The sequence below is a fragment of the Pyxicephalus adspersus genome, chromosome 4 (assembly GCF_032062135.1).
Source record: "Pyxicephalus adspersus chromosome 4, UCB_Pads_2.0, whole genome shotgun sequence".
NCBI lineage: Eukaryota > Metazoa > Chordata > Amphibia > Anura > Pyxicephalidae > Pyxicephalus > Pyxicephalus adspersus.
In genome coordinates, this window is record NC_092861.1 from 100503588 (window position 1) to 100525327 (window position 21740).

The window sequence follows — 21740 nt, forward strand, 5'->3', positions numbered from 1 at the left end:
TGGCAATAACTTTGGTAATCTGAAATATCAATAACCTTTATAGATAATCTTTAAAGAAAACCTGTGGAGATAAAACTATGGGAGAAACTGACAAATTGATTTTAAAAGTGAAGGTCATGGGATTGCAGTCCTGATCCTGAATTTGTTATCGAGTCAGTGATTAGAAACAATAATAAAGGACAGGAGTTTTGGAGTTTTTAGACTTCAGTGGCTGCATGAGCTAATCACTCACTACATATTGATGCAAGGATAATGGTAATGGTCCTAGAGCTAGCAGTTTTAAAAATCAAATCAGCAAACTTCACCTAAATATTTACACAAATTCATTGAAATAAACAATTATCAAAAGAAATAAAAAGCCACCACCACAATACAAATTCTGTTCAATTACCTCTGTGTTACTTTTTCGTTTAATACAAATGTAATTGGATTTACATTACAATTTAGCAAAGGACCACAACATAAATTATAATGCCAAAGTATGGATTATTTAATGTTTAAAAATGGCAGTAATCTAAAACAATTCTTAATTACACGCTGCTCCTGTAAATGTTATGCACCCTCTTTGGCCAATCAACACTGACCCATTTTAGCAACACTTTTTGAACATCTAGCCTTTTGTATAGTTTACACAGGTCTATCAGCTGTTCCACAGTCCTTTCACTGTTACGAAGCAGGAATTCAATAGTAGGACTTTGAGTTCCAGACTTCTGCTCTAGAAAGCAAAGCTCATCGTAATTCATGCCCCATTTGCTTGCAAAGTTCCTCCAGTTTTTAACAGTGGGATGGCAAGGATCCAATTTAATCTTCAGGGTATATAGAAGATCCTCATCATCTAGCAAGTCACTTATTGTTGGTATTGAGTTGCTTTCCTTATAGGAATTGGTCAAGTCTGTAAACAATTACATAGAAGCATGTGACCACTGATTGTAAAGAACAACACAGAATTATACATATATGGGAAGGCGATGGTGATTTTTCTAAAGTGTATATTAGTTCTGAACTTGGAGAGAAAGGAGTTGTTGATTAGAAATATTCTTGGCTATATTTAGTATAGGCAAAAAAAATTTCTTCCAACTTACCATCAAAATGGAAAGAGCAACAGAAAATCAGAGGATGGGCTCTGGTTTCTCCAAAAAAATAAGAACAAGCACAATAGACAAAGGTGCTCAAAATATTCCAGGAAACCAGTAGTATTCAAAGTTGGCAAGCCTTAACTGTATCAGTCTTCATATCTGACTAAATATATTGGTCTTCATCACTTTAGGGTGCCCAATGTAGGCAATATTTTCTGAGCAGGAAATTAAATATTTGCTCACAATTGGACCTAATCAATGATGAGATAGTATATGTCAGGGTTGAAATATATATAAAGTAAAACACAAATAATTTACACTACTAAAGAATGCCCATTTTTTAAACTGCTAATTCAAATTAGTGTGCAAAAAGTGTGTATGTAAACCTTAAAAATTAGTTTTTTGTCCCCGGCACTTTGTGTGATGTAGGAACATGAAATGCCTGTTAATCCTACCAATCATTAAGTGTTATCACAAACATCAATGTTATGCAATGAATACAGAGGTGTTCTATAGTCCAAACACAGTTCCTTTTCTAGTGTGAGGCACCACCAAACACAGCACAGCTCAAATAAGTTTTTCTCAGGTGTAAGATAAATTTGTAGGGCAGAGTTTTTCAGGAGCTTTTTTTTTTTTGTTTGCTAGGGGGAGGGATGAGGGAAAAAATCTGTGGGATGGGATATTACATTACATACTCCTAACCTCTGATTTGCTGACTTGCCAGGGTAACTGACCCCTGTTACATACTACTAGGTTCTAAATTCTGTGTTACTAATTACCACTTTATTCTTCTTTACATACTACTGACCCCTGAACTTTGCATTAGTGACCACTTACCTCTGCACTTCATACTTCTGACTTCTGCCATCTTCAGTGCAATCCACTGACATCTGCACTCTGCATACTACTACAACATTGATTTCTGTACATGACCCTGACTGACCCTTGAACACCATCTTATATTATACATCACTGACTACTGAACCCCTGCACCCTGCTTTAAAATTTTAATTATATGGACTGATTGTGTTCCACCTGAAATACTACAGAACCCCATACTACAAACTACTGATCAATACACTCTTTGTTAACGATTACTGACTACTGTTTTTTATATTTTCTGGGGAGGTCACTTCCCTCTTCCAGCTTGGCGGTACAGACTGATAGAGAACCCGCAGCCTCCTGGTATACTTGCATCACATACCACAGAGGGCTGTGGGTTTCTCCGTCTATGCATGTTGAAAATCAAGCACGTGTTATAAGGGGCTTTCCTGACACATCCCCAATCTTGTGCCTTTGCTGGGCAAGTTTGGGTGACATGAAGAAGAACCCGGATTACAGAAGACAGCATCGGACGGCAAACACTTGGAAGAAAAGAGAAGCTGAGACCCCAGGACTAGCTCCGCTTGGTTTGTGGATGGATCAAGAACTTTTTACCAGAATGTAGGTTATTTTTGTTCTATGAGAATTCTGCTTCAAGCTCTACTACATAGCTAGATTTTCCTAATTTCAAGTACAGACCCTCCCTGTGCATATACAGGAGTATTACTTTTTACATATTTTCTTTGTTATATTTATGAATAAACGTTTTATTAAGCTTAGTTCAGTAAATGTTATATATTAAATCACAGTTGACATTCAAAAATCCGTCAACCTCCGGACCTAAGAAGTGCCAGATTTTCGAAAATTCTGGATTTTGAAAGTTTTACTTATCTCCACACACAGGCCAGCCTTCTTCTCGCAGCACCCACGGACATCTGGCACAGTTCCGGAGAGCAGGCAGCAGGGACATCTCAGCATGTATTTAGTGTAGCAAGCAAGACCTAACAGCTGTTTCTGCAGAACAGTGCGATCAAAACCTAGGTGGCCAAACAGTGTACTACAGTCCCTGTATTGAAAATGCGATATTCATGCCTGAAAATTGAAGGAACCGGATTATCGATGAACAGATTTTCGGTTGTCAACTGTATAATATTTTAATGTTTCTTTGGAGCTTTGGGCTTCAAAATAGATATTTATCAGTCATTACTTTAATGCTCCCTTAAAGATGCTGTTGTTGTGAACTATGGAAGAGATATTTATATTTAACAAATCAAAAGGGCTAAATAAGAGATGTTCATTGTTAAGCTGCGTACACACCTGCAATTAGACTGCAGGATGCATGAACGATGCTGTACATACAGCACCGTTCATGCTCTATGGAGAGGGGAGGGGGAGAGTGACGGAGCGGCACCCTGCTGCGCGCTCTCCCCTTCCCTTTCATTAGGATCGGTCGTCGTCCATCGTCCATGGATCCGCCAGGACGGTCGTCGGACGATGGACGACGACCGACTGTACACACGGCAGATTTTCGCCCGATAATTGGCCGATACCGATTATCGGGCGAGAAAAATTTGCCGTGTGTACGCAGCTTTAGGGTTTACATACACTTTAACCAAAGAAGTGTACATTGTAACAATGTATTTACTTTGTGACAACTTGCACCAGTTGTTGTTCTGGATTTTCAACTCTTGTTTTACTAAACTTAATTATCACACAGTGTTTTTGGCCAACATGCAAAGTCTTTGCAAAGAATGGGGCTGAGAGTGACATAAGTAATGTGCAAATGGACAGGAGTTATATCATCATTGATCCCAGAACCCTAATTATTTTAAATTATATTTCACTTTCTTTTGTCCCTTCAGGAAGTGATGGGACATTTATTTATATTTTTATTAAGAAACAGATGGCAAAATACACATTTGAAAAGTTTTTTTAACCAGTACTTTATCTACACCAAACAGGTTTGCCCTGCACTATAGTTTAGAGTTAGGTTAAGGTTAAAATTTCATTGTTGAGACCAAGTATGAAGCTAATCTAAGGTTAAAAGTGCAAAGCTAATTTTAGCTTTATTTTAAGGGTTTTAGATATTATTTACATACCCTAATCATTCTAAAATATAACAAAAAACTATAGAAAGAAAAAAAAGAAGCAATACATATGTAACAGGCTAAATTAAAGAAAGCAGATCTGAATGGTTGAACTTTGTACTATACAGTTAAATGCAAGCTTACCAGATAGAGCATGTATACTAGTCACTGGCCAATCATTGTCTTCTGGCTGAAAAGGTATAAAAAACATAGGTTTACCTACTTGCATTACCTAATTTGAAGTTTAATGTTCAATGCAAAGAAACCAAAATAAAAGAGCACTTACTTGCGAGTGCTACGTTTCTGCAAAACCTCAGTAACTTTACTAGTTGATCAGCAGTTAATGTTGGACTAGAGTCAGTGCCAGCCCAACCACAAGAAAAAATAAAAAAAACACAAATTTTTAAATGAATGGACAGAAAAAATGAACATATTCTGACCTGCTTTATTCTGTCTGAATCTGGTATTGGAGCTAAAGTAGAATCAGCTTGTTCCACCAGGACATCACTTCTTGAGCATGCGTCAGCTACAAAAGAATAGATCAGCACTCTGCCTTTAATGTACATCTACAATATCATAAAAAGTACACCATTTGCAACTTTTATATTAGGTTCATTCAAAACTAAGTTAATATTTTTGTTACACATAATTAAAAAAAAATACCAAAAAATCCAGTACTGCTTATATTAAACAGGGAAATTGTACAATACCATGTATAGTATACCAGTTAACACTTTATATTTACATTTGAGTTGAGCTGGAACAAACTAGGAATGGGAACTACACCGACCTAAGCTCAACTCTTTTATTTTACATAGAAGCGTAGACAAAGCTTCTACGTAAGGTAAAAAAAATGTTTTTTTAAAGCGCAAAAAGGTGCCGCGGCGATCAAGACTTAATGAAAGCGCAGAGCTGCCCGGGATACCTACGCCATGCAGCCTGGAAGGCTCCAGCTGCTCCTTCTGCTCTCTAATCTCAGGCATGCACAGAAGGGGCATTTTTCCTTCTAGGGCAAAGAGATGCATGCACAGTGAGATCAGCTTTCTTTTTTTCCCCTTCACAGTGGCTTTGTCACCCGATCTCACACCTGCGCAGTGTCTTCATAGGGTTCCGCTAAACTGCCCCCTTTTATGCTAGACCACCAGATCTCAGATCCATAAGGGAGATTCCTAATTTTAGTGGGACAGCTATATGATGTAAAAGTGACCATAGCATCCTTTTATACCCTAAATAATTGACAGATACCCTTTTTCTCAAATTTGATTCAACTGATTAATCGGCACACCAGTGGTAAACTAATACTGTTTGGGGACATTTCTCTAGTGCCTAGGCTGAAGAGAAAAAGACTGGAGATCCAGGTACAGATCCTCCCACTGATTCCATTTCCAGAGCTATGGTAGACCTGCTTTAGACAAACATGTTGGCTGATGTATGGAAGAAATTACATTTCCAGCAACATGAATACACATATTTCTCACATCCCCATCAAACCCCCTTCTCTTCTTTTTTTTTTTTATCCTTTCCTTATTGCTTCTCTCTCATTGTTCTATTAAACAATGCTGACATGAGGCCGGGGCTTCCACACAATTCCCCAGCGCTTCCAACCTGCTCAATGGCAGTTTCTGCTAACATGTACAGAATATGCAAAACAGGTTTATACGAAAATGTGTTCATTGCTGATGTTTTACTCTATATTAATTGGTATATGATAACCACACACTGTTTGTGTGAAGTTGACTCCTGTATTAGTATACTATGTTTTTTTTTTGTACTCTGTAATTTTCCTACTAAAAGCTTGAAACTTGAAACGAAAGTCCTGGAAAATCACAATAATGTGGAAAGATTTAAAACCCATTCTAGTTTAGCACTGGGTCCTTCTATGCACATTATTATTAAGGATTGCATCTGCTCTACCTACAATAGTCTGCCAAACTCCAAGAACAATCCACTGTAAATAGTTGTTTATTGTAAAATATACACACATATATATATATATCTATATATATATACACACACACACACACACATTCATTTACAAACTAGTATAGAAAAGGCACCCACAATTACCACCCACAATGTAAGTAAACATCCTCCTGGCATGTTCCCTATACAAGGAAGACAGCAAATTTAGGAATATTTGTTTAATTTGACTAGCCAAAAATCCTGAGAAAATCTATACCCAAAGATCCCAGGATAGTACTTTTAAATGTTAAACCTTTTTCGGTTAAACAAGTTTCGGCTACTCGCCTTTATTTTCACAGTGGCCAAACAGATGTAGGCCAAAGCCTGGGGGTTTACTGATCCTTCGATATGCCATGTTAAAAGCAAGATTTCCTGGTATCTTACAGATGAAAAGCTGTTGCCTTTGTGGAAATACTTTGCAAATTGTGGGAGGCCTGGATCATGCATTATTTATCTTTGGACTTCGACTGATATGTGTTGACTGTCTAGTTCTCTCAGACTCTCGTTTTGAGCTCACCACATTTTCATTGACTTTTTCCTTGTCCTTTAAACCTGCTACCTTTTTGCTATTGTTTCTATCATTGTATATATTCCTTTCTTTCTTTGCTGCTACTACTACTACTTTCCCCGTTTAGACCTTTGATTGGTTACGCATTTTAATTGTTTTTGTGTGTGGTACCTTATTGATGGGTATAGTTTGGGGACACTTGGTTGTCTGCTAATTGAGCTGCTTACAATACAGGGAAGGGGGAGTTGCTTCTTTTTGTAGCTTAAGCATGCTATATTTACCTGTACATTGTATTCCCCCTTGGCAATTGCATCAGGCTCAGCATCAATTTTACAATGTTTACTGTGTTATACTATGTACCCATGCTTTCACTTATACTGCTGTTTTTGATTTCTGGTCATTTGTTCTACTGTGCTGCATTTAGATTTAAGGTAAAAAGCTTTCACCACTTGTTGCAGTTGTGGATGACCAATGCTAAAATATCAAATAGTGTGTAAAGAAAACAGAAGAAAATGATAGGGTGTGAGGCCAGAAAGAATTTTAATTTAACTTAAACAAGGTCATTTATTGCATAGATACACAATATGCTTATACTAAAAAATTCCAGTATCCATAAATTTATTAACAAAGAAGAAGGTTCATAATTGTTTTGACAATTACATATAGTATATAGATAATGTCGACTTAATCCCTACGTGTTTTGCCATATAAGCTTCTTCAGGGGAGATGGGAGCATTAGTGTTGAAGTGTTGAAAATAATGCTGATGATGCTGTGACAGAGCATAATATTTATGATCATCTGTCTGATATGAATATAAAAATTAATATGCACTTTACATTATTCATTGACACCATTTATATAAAAAGACCAACTGTTTTTGCAAATACAGGGAGTAGGGATGGGCACTAAATGCGCCCCGTCCTATGCCAATCTCTACTTAGGAGGTTGGGAGAGAGACATTTTTTCAGACAGAAACATGGAAAAATTTAAGGAATATATCATGGCATGTGGTGCTACATTGATGACATCCTCCTATTATGAAAAGGATCTGTGAATGACAACTTTTTTCAATATCTACAATCCATTAACTACAAAAAAAATTAAAAACAACAGGATCCCTACTACGCTATATTGCAAAAAAATAGCTTGGAACACGATTTTACATGCTTCAAGTGCACATCTCAAATTTCTTATTAAAAGCTTTGCTTACAGACAATATCTTAGAATATGGTGCTATTGTACTTCTGAGAAGAACTTTGAAACTGATGCAAAATCATAAAGAGATTCTGCGCTGGCTGCAGACATGTGTTAGCTGAGTTCTCATACTGGCCTGCACTCCAGATTTGCTTATGCCGGTTGTCAGCCTCTCCATGGGGTTTCTCTATAATACAATGATCAATATGAGTATTGTTAAGAGGGAGATTACTTTCAGGCTTCATAGGCAGATGTTTACTTTGGTACAGGAACTTGCACATGTGTCAGTTGGTTGTTCAGTAATTGTCATTTACAGTAGCACATGCTTAAGTTTCTTTCATCCTTCCATGCTTATTTCTTTAAACGTCAAGGGGTTGACCTCCCCATCTAAGCGCCATCTGGCCCTTCAGGAATGTAAGCGTCAGTGAGATGATGTTGCATTCCTCCTAGCACATCCTAGTTCCTATAGCCTATATTCCCCTACTGTGTACGCAACTTCAACTAACAACAAAAAATCTCTAGCGGTGCTTATCTTGTTATGGTCAAGGTTCCCTTTGTATATTCAAAATCCATTAAAGACCCTGAATATTGATATGTCATACTCCATGGTAATGTGGATTCTGTAGTGCTAATTTTATGTAACATGCACCAAACTCCACCCAACTTTATTTTTTAGGGAAGGTGCTTGAGCTTATACATACATTACCTCATAGTTGTTCTTTTAGGTGGTGACTTTAACTTAGACCCCAGGGGCAGTAAGAGATGGGCAAGGCGCAGGATCCTAAACAAATAGTATAGATCTTTTGAGATTTTTGTAAAGATCTATATACTACAGTTCATAATACTTATGGCTTTAGTCCTGGTGTAGAAGGGAAGGGTTTGGGTTCATAGAGCACAGGACTGACTTTTCATTGGGGTACAACCTGTATGCCAGAGATGGTTTGCATCTAAATGAAAGGGGGTCTGTTGTGCTAGGGGAAAGATTTAGGGGTATAGTTTATAGAAGCCCTAACTAGAAATGATACTCTGCTGAACCTAGTTCTTTCAATGCAGAGCTTATAACACATGTGAAAAAAAGAGAATCTGGTAGCAGTGACCATATTATGATTTCATTTAATGTAAGCTGTAAACAGGAAGCAAAAACAGGCAAGATAAAAACATGTAATTTTAAGAGAGCACATTTTCCATTATTAAGGGCGGCTCTATGTGACTTGGACTAGGAGACAATATTGTCCTCAAAGAACACAGAACAGAAATGGGAATGTTTCAATATGTAAAAAGGAGATAAAATTTGCAAAACTTCAAAATGAAAGACTGATTGCAAAGGAATTTTGCAACACCCTAGGACTTAAGGCAAATCCCCAAAAAATTTTCAAATATATTAATAGGAAAAAGATCAGAGCTGAGCATGTAGGCCCCTTAAAGGATGTCGCTGGGTTGGTAACTGGGGATAAAGACAAGGCAGATTTACTAAACTTTTTTTTTTTTTTAGCTCTGTGTATACGAAGGAAAATGGCAGAGCTCGTGTCCAAATTCATAATAGCAATGTCACTGCCATAAATGAGTCACAATGGCTCAGAATTGATATGATTGAGAAACAGCTGGGAAAAATTAAGGTTGATAAAGCACCAGGACCTGATAGATTACATCCACGTGTCCTTAAAGAGCTGAGCTCAGTTATTTCAAAGCATTATTTCTAATTTATACAGACTCTTTAGTTACTGGCATAGTACTGATGGATTGGCGTAAGTGGTTCCTATCTTCAAAAAGGGAGCAAAGCCATTACCAGGTAACTATAGACCCGTTAGTTTAACGTCCATAGTTGGAAAGGTCTTAGAGAGTTTGATAAAGAACCACATAAAGGAGTTTCTGCTAGAAAATAATACTATAGGTGATAGTCAGCATGGCTTCAAGAAAGACAGAAGTTGTCAAATAAATTTACTCTCTTTTTATGAAGAAGTAAGTAAACAGGTAGATAGTGGAATAGCGGTTGATATAGTGTACTTGGACTTTGCTAAAGCATTTGACACTGTACCCCACGGACGGTTAATATGCAAGTTAGGGTCGATAGGTTTAGACAAGTCAATCTGTAAATGGATAGAGAACTGGAAGATATTGCATCCAGAGAGTTGTAATTAATGATTCATACTCTGAATGGTCTAAGGTATTAGTGGTGTACCCCAGGGTTCAGTTTTGGGACCTTTACTGTTTAACATCTTTATAAATGATATAGAGTTTGGGATTAAAAGTACCATTTCTGTGTACAGATAACACCAAACTATGTAATGGAATTAAGTCCATACAGGATGTCTATAATCTACAAGCAGACCTGGATGTACTGTTTGAATGGGCAGCCAAGTGGAAAATGACATATATTATAGATAAATGTAAAATATGCACTTGGGGGCTAACAACATGCATGCTTCATACTGTCTAGAGGGAATACATTTGGAGAGGTCAGAAATGGAAAAGGATCTGGGGGTAGATCATAGACTTAATAACAGCATGCAATGCCAAGCTGCAAAATCTAAAGCTAGTAAAGTACTTTCTTGTATAAAAAGAGGAATAGACTGCAGAGATTGTGACATTATCCTGCCCCTGTACAAAGCATTGGTCAGACCACATCTGGAATATGCAGTCCAGTTTTGGGCACCAGTTCACAAAATGGACATTGTGGAAGTGGAGAGAGTGCAGAGAAGGGAAACTAAATGAATAAAACGAATGGAGGAGCTCAGCTATGAGGAGAGATTAGCTGAACTGAATCTATTCTACCTTGAGAAGAGACGTTTAAGGGGGATATGATCACCCTGTAAAAATATATAAACGGTCCATATAGAGAACTCTCTTCCCCATTATTCTGGAGGAAAAAAAGTTTAAGCTCCGGATAAGGAAGGGATTCTTCACTGTAAAGTCTGTGAAAATCTGGAATCGGCTCCCTCAGGAAGTGGTTTCAGCAGCTACTATAGATTGCTTTAAGAAAAAGCTGGATGCTTTTCTAGAAGTACAGAATATAACTGGGTATTAAGGCTTTAAAGTAAAAATAGCTATTGATCCAGGGAACATCCGATTGCCTCATGGAATCAGGAAGGAATTTTTTTTCCCCCTGTTGAAGCAAATTGTACCAGGGTTTTTTTTTTTGTCTTCCTCAGGAACAACTTTGTCTTATGGGTTTTTATATCAAGGATATGTTTATTTACCTAGTGGTTGAACTTGATGGTCTTTTTTTCAACCTAACCTACTATGTAACTATATGCTAGACTGGTTATAGTGCGCTTTTTGGATTACAATAATAAATCAAAATTTTTGCAAGCCTTTAGGGGCCAGCGCCATCTTTTTCTGGAAGACAATACTGTTATTCTGTTCGCTGACTATTCAGAAGAAGTTACTCGCAAACGAAAGCTGTTTTATACAGTGTGCCCAGAACTCTTTAAACGCAAGATTTGTTTCACATTGGCTTATTCATGTTGGTGATTCAGAAGGGCAAAACCATACATTCATATCTTGGGAAGAAGCGGAGGCCTTTCTTCAGGATACCGTTTCTGGGTTATGTCCCAGATCTTCCTCACCTCTTGCGACGCCATCGCCAAAAGAATTTTTTAAAGAAAAGAGCTTGCCGCCACCAAAATTGAAATGCACAATGGACAAAATCAACACCAAAAAAGCTCAACAACTTAGACAACATTACAAACCAGATAGAAGCAACAAAGAAAAAAATGAGTATGATGACCCCCCACGGTTATGATGGGACTAACTCAAGCAGAAGGCCTGAATTTTGGGAGTGCAAGATAAAGGTAGATGTTTTGGCAGATGAAGATGAAGCCGCAGTTCAAGTACTGCAACTTTCCCACAAGAGAGAGAACACTTCCTAATGCGAGGTACTGTTATAACACCATATTCATAATTCTGGTTTACCAAATGTTTATTTTTCTGATAATGGAAACCTTTCTACCTGAGGAAAAAAGGAAGGTCCATCCCTAAGTGGACATTGTGTTCTTTGTATCCTTTTATTTTCAGCATCTTGTATTGTAGTTTTTTTCTTTGTTTTTGTTTTTGTATGTTTTACCATATTCAGAGCTCAGCACTGAGAGTGGTTGCTCGGATGGGCTCTCTCCTATTTTATTAGGGGGAGGGGGGCTGCCATCCCTTTGAAACCCATAAGATGCTCGAATGTGTTTTATGCAATAAATTTACTAAACCAGACCATATGGTTGAATTCATGGTAGATTTGGTTGTTAATGCTTGGACAATTCTTTGTGGGGCTGTCCTCTTTGAATTCCAAGTTTGTTTTATGTCTCAGAAAGGGAGGTTTCCCTATATCCTATCTGACACCCATCTATGCAAATAGGGTCTTGGAATGTGAAGGGGTTGCGATCCCCTAATAAAAGGATGCAGATTCTGCATCAGTTGAAAAAGGCGTAAAACAGATGTGGCCATGCTCCAAGAAACACATTTAGAAACCACTGATTTTCATCGAATGCAAAATCTATGGGTGGGTGAAGTTTTTGGATTCCAAGCAATGGGGCATAAAGCAGGTGTAGTCATACCTGTTACAAAGGCGTTTTCCAGGATGGGTTCGTTCTTCCACACATGATCAGGAAGGGAGAATTGTTAGTTTGGAACTGGAACTTCATGATAAAATTTTACATCTGTATAATAATTATACTCCGAACTCCCCTACACTTTCCTTTTTTTCAGGAAATTTCTAAAAGAATAGCTAAAGATCGGAGTCCTTATAAAATTGTAGGAGGAGATTTTAACACAGTTATGTGCATGGAGGATAGGAGGATTGCCCAGGAAAATTTATCCAACAAAAATCTCCCACACGCACTTAAATGATTTTGCTCAAGCTATACAAAAACAGGATGTGTGGTGACAAAGGTACCCACTGGGAAACAATACACTTTTTATTCTAGTGTTCATGCTTCACAAACGAGATTGGATTATCACTTCTGCTCGGAAGCTTTATTGCCTTATGTGGACTTTACAGAAATACATCCTATGGTGGTATCGGATCATACACCGATATTACCATATGTTTGAGATGCTTTTCCTAGAGGTGAAGCCTTTCTTTGGCGCTTTCCCTCTTATTTATATCAAGATACAGAAATTTCAAGCCACCATAAAGGCGGCATGGCTAGAATAAACTACTACTAATGCAATGCATTCTACTGATCAAATCCTTTACTGGGAGGCAGGCAAAGCATTCCTGAGAGGCAAGATAGTTGTGTTTACTGTATATAGGAAATGTAAGACATACTTGCAATATTCAGAAGCTTTGAACAAACTATATACAGCCCAATTTAATCCTAATTCTATTCTAACTGGTATAGATCTGAAATACCATAAGTTTGGCAATTAATTAGGAAAGATGATGGCGAATCTAGTTAGACCACTTTCAATTAACAAACATTTATCATCAGTGTTTACAAAGGAGGGGACACAGGTTTCTTATCCTAAACAGGTGGTGGATGTGTTTGCCTCCTATTATTAAACGCTATATGCAGCTAAATAGAATTAATGCTGGCCAAATGTTGAAAAATATGTTCTCAAGCAATTCTAATACATATGCCACATCCCACATCCCTGCACTATATGCAGCTAGCCACTCCCATGAGCAAGTTGGCAGTGAATTTCTTAGCAATAGCAGCATCCCTAAGAATGAAACAATCCCACTTGGACAATTTGAATTCACCTAACACGGTAGAGGAAATAACGGCCACTATAGGTCGCATGTCCACGGGCAAAGCCCAGACAGGTATACAATTGAATGTACAAGTTGCTGAAAGAAGACATATCCCCTACTTTGGAGAATCTATACACTGATATGTGGCAGGAGGGTCACTACTTTCCAACTGGCACGGAATCTTATATTAAAGTATTACCAAAAAAAGACAGAGATCCACTGTACCCAGTATCATGCAGGCCTATTTTGCTGATTAATATCGACGCTAAAATACAGAGATACCTCGGCTAACAAAGATAATTTGTTCTGGAATCACATTTGTTAGCCGAAATGTGATTTCCCACTGTGGTTTCTATAGAAAAACATTTAATTCGTTCTGGATGCTAACCATAATTTAAAGATAACTTTTGTAAAAATAGTAAAAAGCACAATATAAAAGGTCATAAACTCACCAAACGCTGAGATGGACAGCTTTCCCCAGTAACAGCAGGGATCAGGTACAAAATTTTACTAAATGCAATTAGGACAGATGTTTGTCTCAACATATTATTAGGCAGCATGGTATCAGTTACTGTATAAAATCCTCACTTTGAGTTAATCACAAACAAAGCAAAAAAAACTTTATGGAGCCTAGACATTTATTAACTTCTGGAACAAACTGTGCTTTGATATGCCAAAAGAAAAAACTGCAGAGTTTGTCTTGGTCATTAAAAGGTTACAAGAGGTTACAGAACAGCTAAGTCCTTAAAATCACCTGCAAAGTCCCCTCCTCCCCCCATTGAACCTCCAACCTGCACTCAAGCAGCAGGAAAGCCCCATTTGTATGTAAAGAATAAATGCTATAAATCACACCTACCTCTCAAATTCACAGCCACATTGAGTGTGCACCGTAGTGACACTGGTGTGAGAAGAGTTTCTCACTGTGGCACTCAGGAAGCCCCTCTCTAAATAGATCAAAGCGACGTCTCTCCCACTTTTCAAACATACTTTCATGCAGTATGTTATTGGGCGTATTACTTCCTGCTTTTTTTATTTTTTACATTCATTAGCTGAGTCCATATTTGTTAGCCGAGTCCCATAAACAGTAAAAAAAACATTTGTTAGCAGGGCCACAGGTTAGCCGAGGTATCACTGTACTGTCCAAAATCATGGTGGATAGGCTAGCTAAATTTCTCCCGAAAAAAATCTCACTAGTACACCTGCACTCTGTTAAATGCAGATCAGCTGTCACAAACATTTAGAAAGTCTTGGCTGTACTGGAATAGGCTAAGCCACATTCTGTGGAAGATATTGTGATGAAGGGCACTGATGCCGAAAAGGTCTTTGATAGTGTCAATTTGCAATGGCTTCCCCGAGATCTAAGTCATATTGGATTGAGAGGACCCTTTTACCAACTATTATTGGAAATGTACAAAGCTCCAATAGTACGTATAATTATACCCGGTTTTCTATAAAGGTCTATACCATTAGAGTGAGGAACCCGACAGGGAAGCCCACTATCGTCACTTCTTTTTAAAAAAGCTTTGGAGCCACTGGTGAGAGCCATTGAAAAAACACAAGGGCTCCTTGGCATTAAAATTCACAATCAAGAAGTACGCTCCACCTTTTTTGCGGATGAAATCTTGGTGTTCTCATGAAAACCCACCACAGAGTTCCCCTATTTAAACACTCTGTTCTTAAAATTTGGTACAGTGTCAGGTTTACAGGTTTACCATTTTTATTACAATTAATATTATTAACATTATAAACAGGATTTATATAGCGCCAACATTTTTATGCAGCGCTGTACATTAAATAGGGGTAGCAAATGACAGACCGTTACAGACAGTGACACAGGAGGAGAAGAGGACCCTGCCCCAAGGAGCTTACAAACTAGGAGTTGGGGGAAGTCTCACACAATAGGAGGGGAGATTTGGAGTGATGGGAAGTTATGAGGGTTTTAAAAGACAGAAGAAGACGGGTAGGCAAGTCTGAAAAAGTGTGTTTTTAGTGCTCTTTTAAATGCAGAAGGTAGGAGCAAGCGAAATAGGATGAGGAAGACCATTCCAGAGAGTGGGAGCAGCTCTAGAAAAGTCTTGGAGCCGTGCATGTAATGAGGTTATGAGTGAGGAAGTCAGTAGTAGTTCATTGGAGGAGGAAAGAGAGCAGCTAGGCGAGTATTTTTCTACCAGGTCAGAAAGGTAGGTTGGACTGTGTAGGGAGAGCTGTGTAGGGATTTAAAGGCAAAGCATAGGAGCTTGAAGTTGATTCTCAGGTGAAATGGAAGCCAATGAAGGGAACTACAGCAGAAGGGAGGCAGCAGAAGAAGAGCGGTGGGATTGATGGATGGATGAGTCTGGCTGCAGCATTCATAATAAATTGTAGAGGAGAGAGTCGGGTTAGTGGAATACCAGAGAGGAGGATGTTGCAGTAGTCCAGACGAGAGATAATATATGCGTGTACAAGAAGTTTGGTGGTCACTGGGGACAAGTATGGGTGGATTTTGGAGATGTTGCGCAGGTGAAAGTGACAGGACCTGGAAATGTTCTGAATATGGGGGGTAAATGAGAGGGCAGAATCGAAGGTGATGCCAGGACAGTGTGCCTGAGGGGAGGGGCTAATGACTGTGTTGTTTCCTGTTAGGAATATGTCAGGAGGAGATTTGGAATGTGAGGGGGGAAGATGATCAGTTCGGTTTTATTCAGGTTGAGTTTCAGAAATCTGTCAGACATCCACGATAATATGGCCGTTAAGCAGCATGAAACCTTGTCCAGGACTGAGGGAGACAAGTCAGGGGTGGACTGATAGATTTGAGTGTCATCAGCATACAGATAGTACTGTAAGTCAAAGGAGGAGATCAGACTACCAAGTGAGGAGGTAGACAGAGAGAAGAGAACCGGTCCAAGGACTGACCCTTGGGGAACTCCAACAGGGAAGAGAGTTGGAGAGGAGGAAGTACCATTGAAAGAAACTTGAAAGGAGTGGTCAGACAGGTAGGAAGTAAACCAAAAGAGAGCAGTGTCACTGATACCAATGAAGCGCAAGATTTGGATTAGAAGGGGGTTATCAACAGTGTCAAATGCAGAGAAAGATCAAGGAGAAGGAGGAAGGAAAAGTTGCCTTGAGATTTAGCTCTATTGAGGTCATTGGCCACTTTAGTAAGGGCTGTTTCTGTGGAATGGGCAGCTCGGAAGCCAGACTGAAGAGGGTCAAAGAGAGAGTTGCTGCTCAGGTAATCGGTGAGTCTTTTGAAGACAAGGCGCTCAAGGAGTTTAGAAACATATGGGAGAAGGGAGATAGGACGGTAGCTAGAAGGTAAGGAGGGGTCTAGTGAGGGTTTTTTTCCGGATAGGGAGAATAATGGCATGTTTGAAAGCGGAGGGGTAAATACCAGTAGAGAGGGAAAGGTTGAATAGCTGGGTTAGGGCAGGAGCCAGGGTGGAGGAGAGGGCACGGAGTAGATCAGAGGGAATTCTATCAAGTGGACAGGTAGTAGATGGGAGATGATGAGAAAAGAAAGGGGACTTCATTCACAGGGCTGAGGGAGGTTAGGGATGATTTACAGGTGGAAAGGGTGGATATGGTTGGAGTGGCCCAGTGAGCAGAGACATCATGTTTGATTTTGTCAATTTTACCTCTAAAGTAGGTGGCTATGTTTTGTGCAGAGATGGTAGTTGTGGGGGGAGCAGGTGTGGGATTTAAGAGGGAGTCAGTTGTTGAGAATAGGCTCGTTGGGTTGGAAGCTTGGGGGGAAATGACAGCGGAGAAAAAATTTTGCTCGGTAATAGTTCAGTGTTAAAGTGTTGTAGTCTGGCTTTGTAGTCCATGAAGTCAGCGGTGAGATCCCTCCACTGGATCTCAACTGCATGAACAGTCTTTTGTAAATGTTTTGTGTGATTGTTGTGCCAGGGTCAGGGGTTGGCAGGGCGGGGGTAGCAGAAGGTGGCAGGGGCAACTTTATCCAGAGCCAAGGAAAGAGAGTGGTTAAACTGGGTGGCAGCTTTATCTGGGGAGGTGATTTTGGAGAGAGTGAGTGTGAGGGACAGGTTATATATATAGGTTATATCCCTCTGCCATTGACCAGGTATGGGATGTGGTGAAGGGGGTCAAGAGTTGGATAGGTTGAAGGTGATTAGGTTGTGGTCAGAAAGGGGAAATAGTGAGTTGTCAAGGTGGGTGAGGTTGCAGAGTTTGGAAAATAACAGGTCTAAAGTGTGTCCAGCGATATGTATGGGGCTGTTGATGTTCTGTCCAAAGGAAATAATGGACAGCAGTTTGGCTGAGGAAAGATGGTTGAGGTCATCCACTGCAGCATTAAAGTCGCCAAAGATGAGGGTGGGCAGGTTATGGGAAAGAATATGTGGGCCAAGAGGCAAAGTTGTCCAAAAACTGTGAGACTGGGCCGGGGGGGCGGGGGGGGGGGGGGGGTAGACAACAGCAACAATAGGGGGTAGGGGGCGGAAAAGACAGAATGGACTTCAAGAAGTAAAAATGAGGGAGGGCGGGTTAAGGAGGACTCTGTATGTACAGTTAGGGGAGAGAATAAGACCCATCCCCTACTCTAATGCCAGGTGTATGGTTATGTGTGAAGTGCAGGCCTCCATAGGAGAGAGAAGCAGCAGAGGCAGAGTCTGAGGAGGAAAGCCAAGTTTCAGTGAGAGCCAGGAAGTTTAGAGATTCAGAGAAGAGAAGATTGTGGATAGAGGGTAATTTATTGCCAACGGATCTGGCATTCCATAGACTGCCAGAGAAAGGGGGTAAGAACCTTATAGGTAGTGGGGATAGTAATGAGGTAAGGAGGAGGGTGAATGTTGGCAGAGGCACCAAACGATGGACTAGTATATGCTTGTTGGCAGCGAGAAAAGCAATAAGGGCATCTTAGATCTCCCCAAGCCCGCCAATGCTGTCCGAAGTTAGAACAGTCTTGACGCAAATATAATATAGGGAAATACTGGAAGCACAACAAGGTGGCGATCTTGCAATTACTCGATTTTTCAGTAAGTGGCATGCCTTTTTTAATAAAGCCTTACCAATTTCGGAAAGAGGCTCCATTTATTAGAAACTTTAGTAATCTACATGGTATATCACCAATAGAATATTTTGATTTGGTAAATACTCAATAAGGAATACTAATGTTGTATTATGAATAGTAGTAAATGAATTCTTTACCGATTCTTTAACTTTGATTATGCTGATGACACAAAACAGTTACTCTGAATGCAAACTTTTTATAGGTATATTTCTGTTTTATTTCAAATTTCTGTTTGTTATAAAAAAAATTGTTTTTTAAAAAAAAAAACTCATGTAAGGACTACAAATTTTGGATTTTAGGGTTTTCAAAGACCTTTTCCAATGATTAATGAAAAACGAGTCTCCCCGAAACATCACACCCCCTGAACATACTAAAACTATTGACCCTCCCTATAGAAAACCCAAATCAAGCTTTTATCCTCAACTATCACTAAATCCCCGAATACAAATCTTTGTGGATCAAGTTACAAACAAAATACTTAAATCTGAAATCAGAAGCTCATTCCCTAGGCTCAATGTCACAAAGGACATGAAGAATCGTCCAGCCTAAATTCGTACAAGCATTGTACAGCCTAAATTCGAACAAGGACATTATAATCAAACCCTCAGACAAGGGGGGCAATGTTCACCCACTGTTTTAGAGATGTTTAAAAATGAATTTCACTCCATTATCTGGGACGCATATATAAGCAATAACATTGATAAAAACAAAAAGACTACCTTTGGATGAAGCACCCCGTAACCCCTACTTTTTATATTCTCCCTAAGGTCCAAAACAAATTTCTGAACCCCACAGGCCACCTAATGATTTCTCAGGCATTAATACTATAGCTTCACATGCTACTGGTACTACATGAACTGGTTTACATGAACTGGTTGATGCCTATTTGCAACCTTTTGTCATAGAAATGCCTTCATATCTAAAGGACACTATCAAAATGCTATGATCCATCATTGACGTGCAGTTTTCACCAAATACTGTCCTTGTAACCATCTATGTGGAGGCCCTCTATTGCAGTATCCCCCACGAGAAAGGAATCTCTCATTTAACAACAACATGTATCTTCAGATACAGGACATTGCCATGGGCCCGAAGAGTACTCCCTCATATGCCAACCTCTATCTTGGCGAGTGGGAGAGGGAGCTGTTTACCACCATTAACACCTCCAAGTTCGGCTCCCACATTCTGTCATGGCGACGTTATAGATGATATTCTTCTTTTCTGAACGAGACCTCTCAACCTGATCAACAAATTCCTGGACATGATCCAGACCAACAGCTTTAATCTTAAATTCACTATGGAATGTAGTAAATCTTGCCTTTCATTTCTGGATGTGTACATCGCCATTGACAGTAACCACATTGTGTCCATAGCTCTATACAGAAAGTCCACTGCGGGAAAACACAACACTGTCAGAAAGCAACAGAGAAAGTGCTATAAAAAAATATTTCGCCATCTGGTGGAATAGTGTCTGTGGAATGCGTACATTCTATTCAAAAAACAAAATGACAGGCCTGTACCCCACCCTGAATACATATGGAAAATCTGTGAAGCTATATGTGTGAAATACCAAACACCAGAAGAGGATGCAAATCAACATCAACTTGGATGACGTGCTTCATAAATGGTGAGTGCTCGTCATTTTCCGGAGTACATTCCACCAAACCCAAGAAAGCAAAAGCACACAAGAATGTGTGTGGTGTGCTACTCCAAGAGAGAGGACAGGAATAAAATCTATAAGGAAACCCGGCTCTACTTCCCCAATTGCGACAATGGACTCTGTGCTGCCCCGTTTTAAAATTTACCACACTAGGGAGGTGTTTTAGAAAAATATAGTCCCTTTGTATTCTGTTTTAAAAATTGCCACCTCTATTGTGCTTAATTAGTACATTTTCTCTTTCTGAATCAACTGAAATTTAAGTATGCTTTTCTGTAAAGTTCATATAGGTCTAATAACAAATGAAAAACCCAGACATGTCAATACATGAATCTAGCAACTCCTCCTGTTAATTTCCTTAGGCATTCAGCACAGAGACACAGCTTCCAAAATGGGTTACAACACAATGACGTTACAATGATGTTATTCAAAAAGCTGGAAATTCTTTCAACCTCAATCTCTGTTTAATTTTACAGCACAACTGGTTTTCAAGTAAAGCCAACTCTTAACTTGATTCTGTGTTAACATTATTAAGGTATAAATAATCATATTCATTTCCAGGTTATTTAAAGAAATTATATGAATATCTTATGATATTAGAACTAAAACTCGCATAAAGACAAACTCTGGCTGCACTGCTGTCTTTGTGTGTTAGCGGAGGCTTCGATTAATATGAAATTGCTAAAAGTGAATATAGAAACTGTCTAGTGTCTATATTCCAGCTGTAGGATGCACTTTATAATACAAACTATTACTGTATGATCTGGTGAAAAATTCTGTCCAATGATTTACCACAACAGAAGAAATGCTATAACTGCCATTTCTTCCTTGAAAGAAAAAAGAATTCAAAAATAGCAGCTATAGTGTGTATCATCTGCCTAGCAAAAAAGATGCTGGTTTGTGGCTGGTGAGTTGGGGGTCGCAAATGACAGGAGGCAGAAGCGCCGGCAGTGGGAGTGTCGACCACCCTCCTTACACTACTCTAAAGCTAGTGACAGAGTGACAGCAGGCGCGCAACCAGCGGGAGCACAGGCAGCTCTGCTTACACAGGAGCTGTTGAGAATGGCAGAACAATATATGTAAGGCTTACACTTCTCCGTCATTCCCAGCAGCTCTGCCACCTGACAGCACACCAGCTCTTTTACACTACTCTGCTGTTCTCAGCTACTGTGCTGACAGGAGGTGGAGCTTCTGAGAATAGCAGGGTAGTGTAAGCTGTACTGTGTGTGTATAGTGGGTCAAGGCAAAATTTTATTCTGTGTTACCGGGCCCTGCTATGAGAAAGCTTTTGTGACCACTGAACTAAATAAGAAGAAAACATTTACTAAGGGTTCAGACTAGTGCTAGTTTACTGTAGTGTTTACTGACCCTGGATTCCTACTGTGAAACACTAGGCTCCCAGAAGCAGCAACTGGCTGGCACTGCTAGGCTTTTTAGGTGTTTGCAAAAAGCCTACAATGAGTGGTTACTTTTTCCCTTCATACTATCACAGCATATGAGGGACCAAATGCCCCCCCTTTTGGGCGCTTAGGCAGTTGTGTTGCTTTTACACTCCCCTGGACCTGCTTGTTATGCCCTCATCTGGCTGTCTCTTTCCTCTATGTGCTTGGGGGGGGGGGGGCATGGCTTTGTGCGGTATCTGCACAAGCCACACCCCTCTACCTTTACACTGCTGGTCATCACCATAGGACTACGTACTCCATTCCTTCCTCCACCCAAGGTAAATCAAACACCTCCAG

General features: G+C 39.5%; 1 protein-coding gene across 5 annotated transcripts in view; it reads right to left on the reverse strand.

Moving 5' to 3' along the window:
- Nucleotides 1–377: 377 nt before the first annotated feature.
- Nucleotides 378–21740, reverse strand: part of EDARADD (EDAR associated via death domain) — a 77491-nt gene continuing 56128 nt past the window's right edge. For 2 of the 5 annotated variants that reach the window (XM_072409162.1, XM_072409161.1), the window contains exons 4-6: nucleotides 4426–4511; nucleotides 4130–4175; nucleotides 378–892 (exon numbers count right to left, since the gene is read on the reverse strand). In XM_072409162.1, coding sequence (XP_072265263.1) covers nucleotides 531–892; nucleotides 4130–4175; nucleotides 4426–4511 — 494 coding nt within the window. In that variant the 3' untranslated portion in view covers nucleotides 378–530. The other 3 variants (XR_011920410.1, XM_072409160.1, XM_072409163.1) reach the window with 3 other exon arrangements.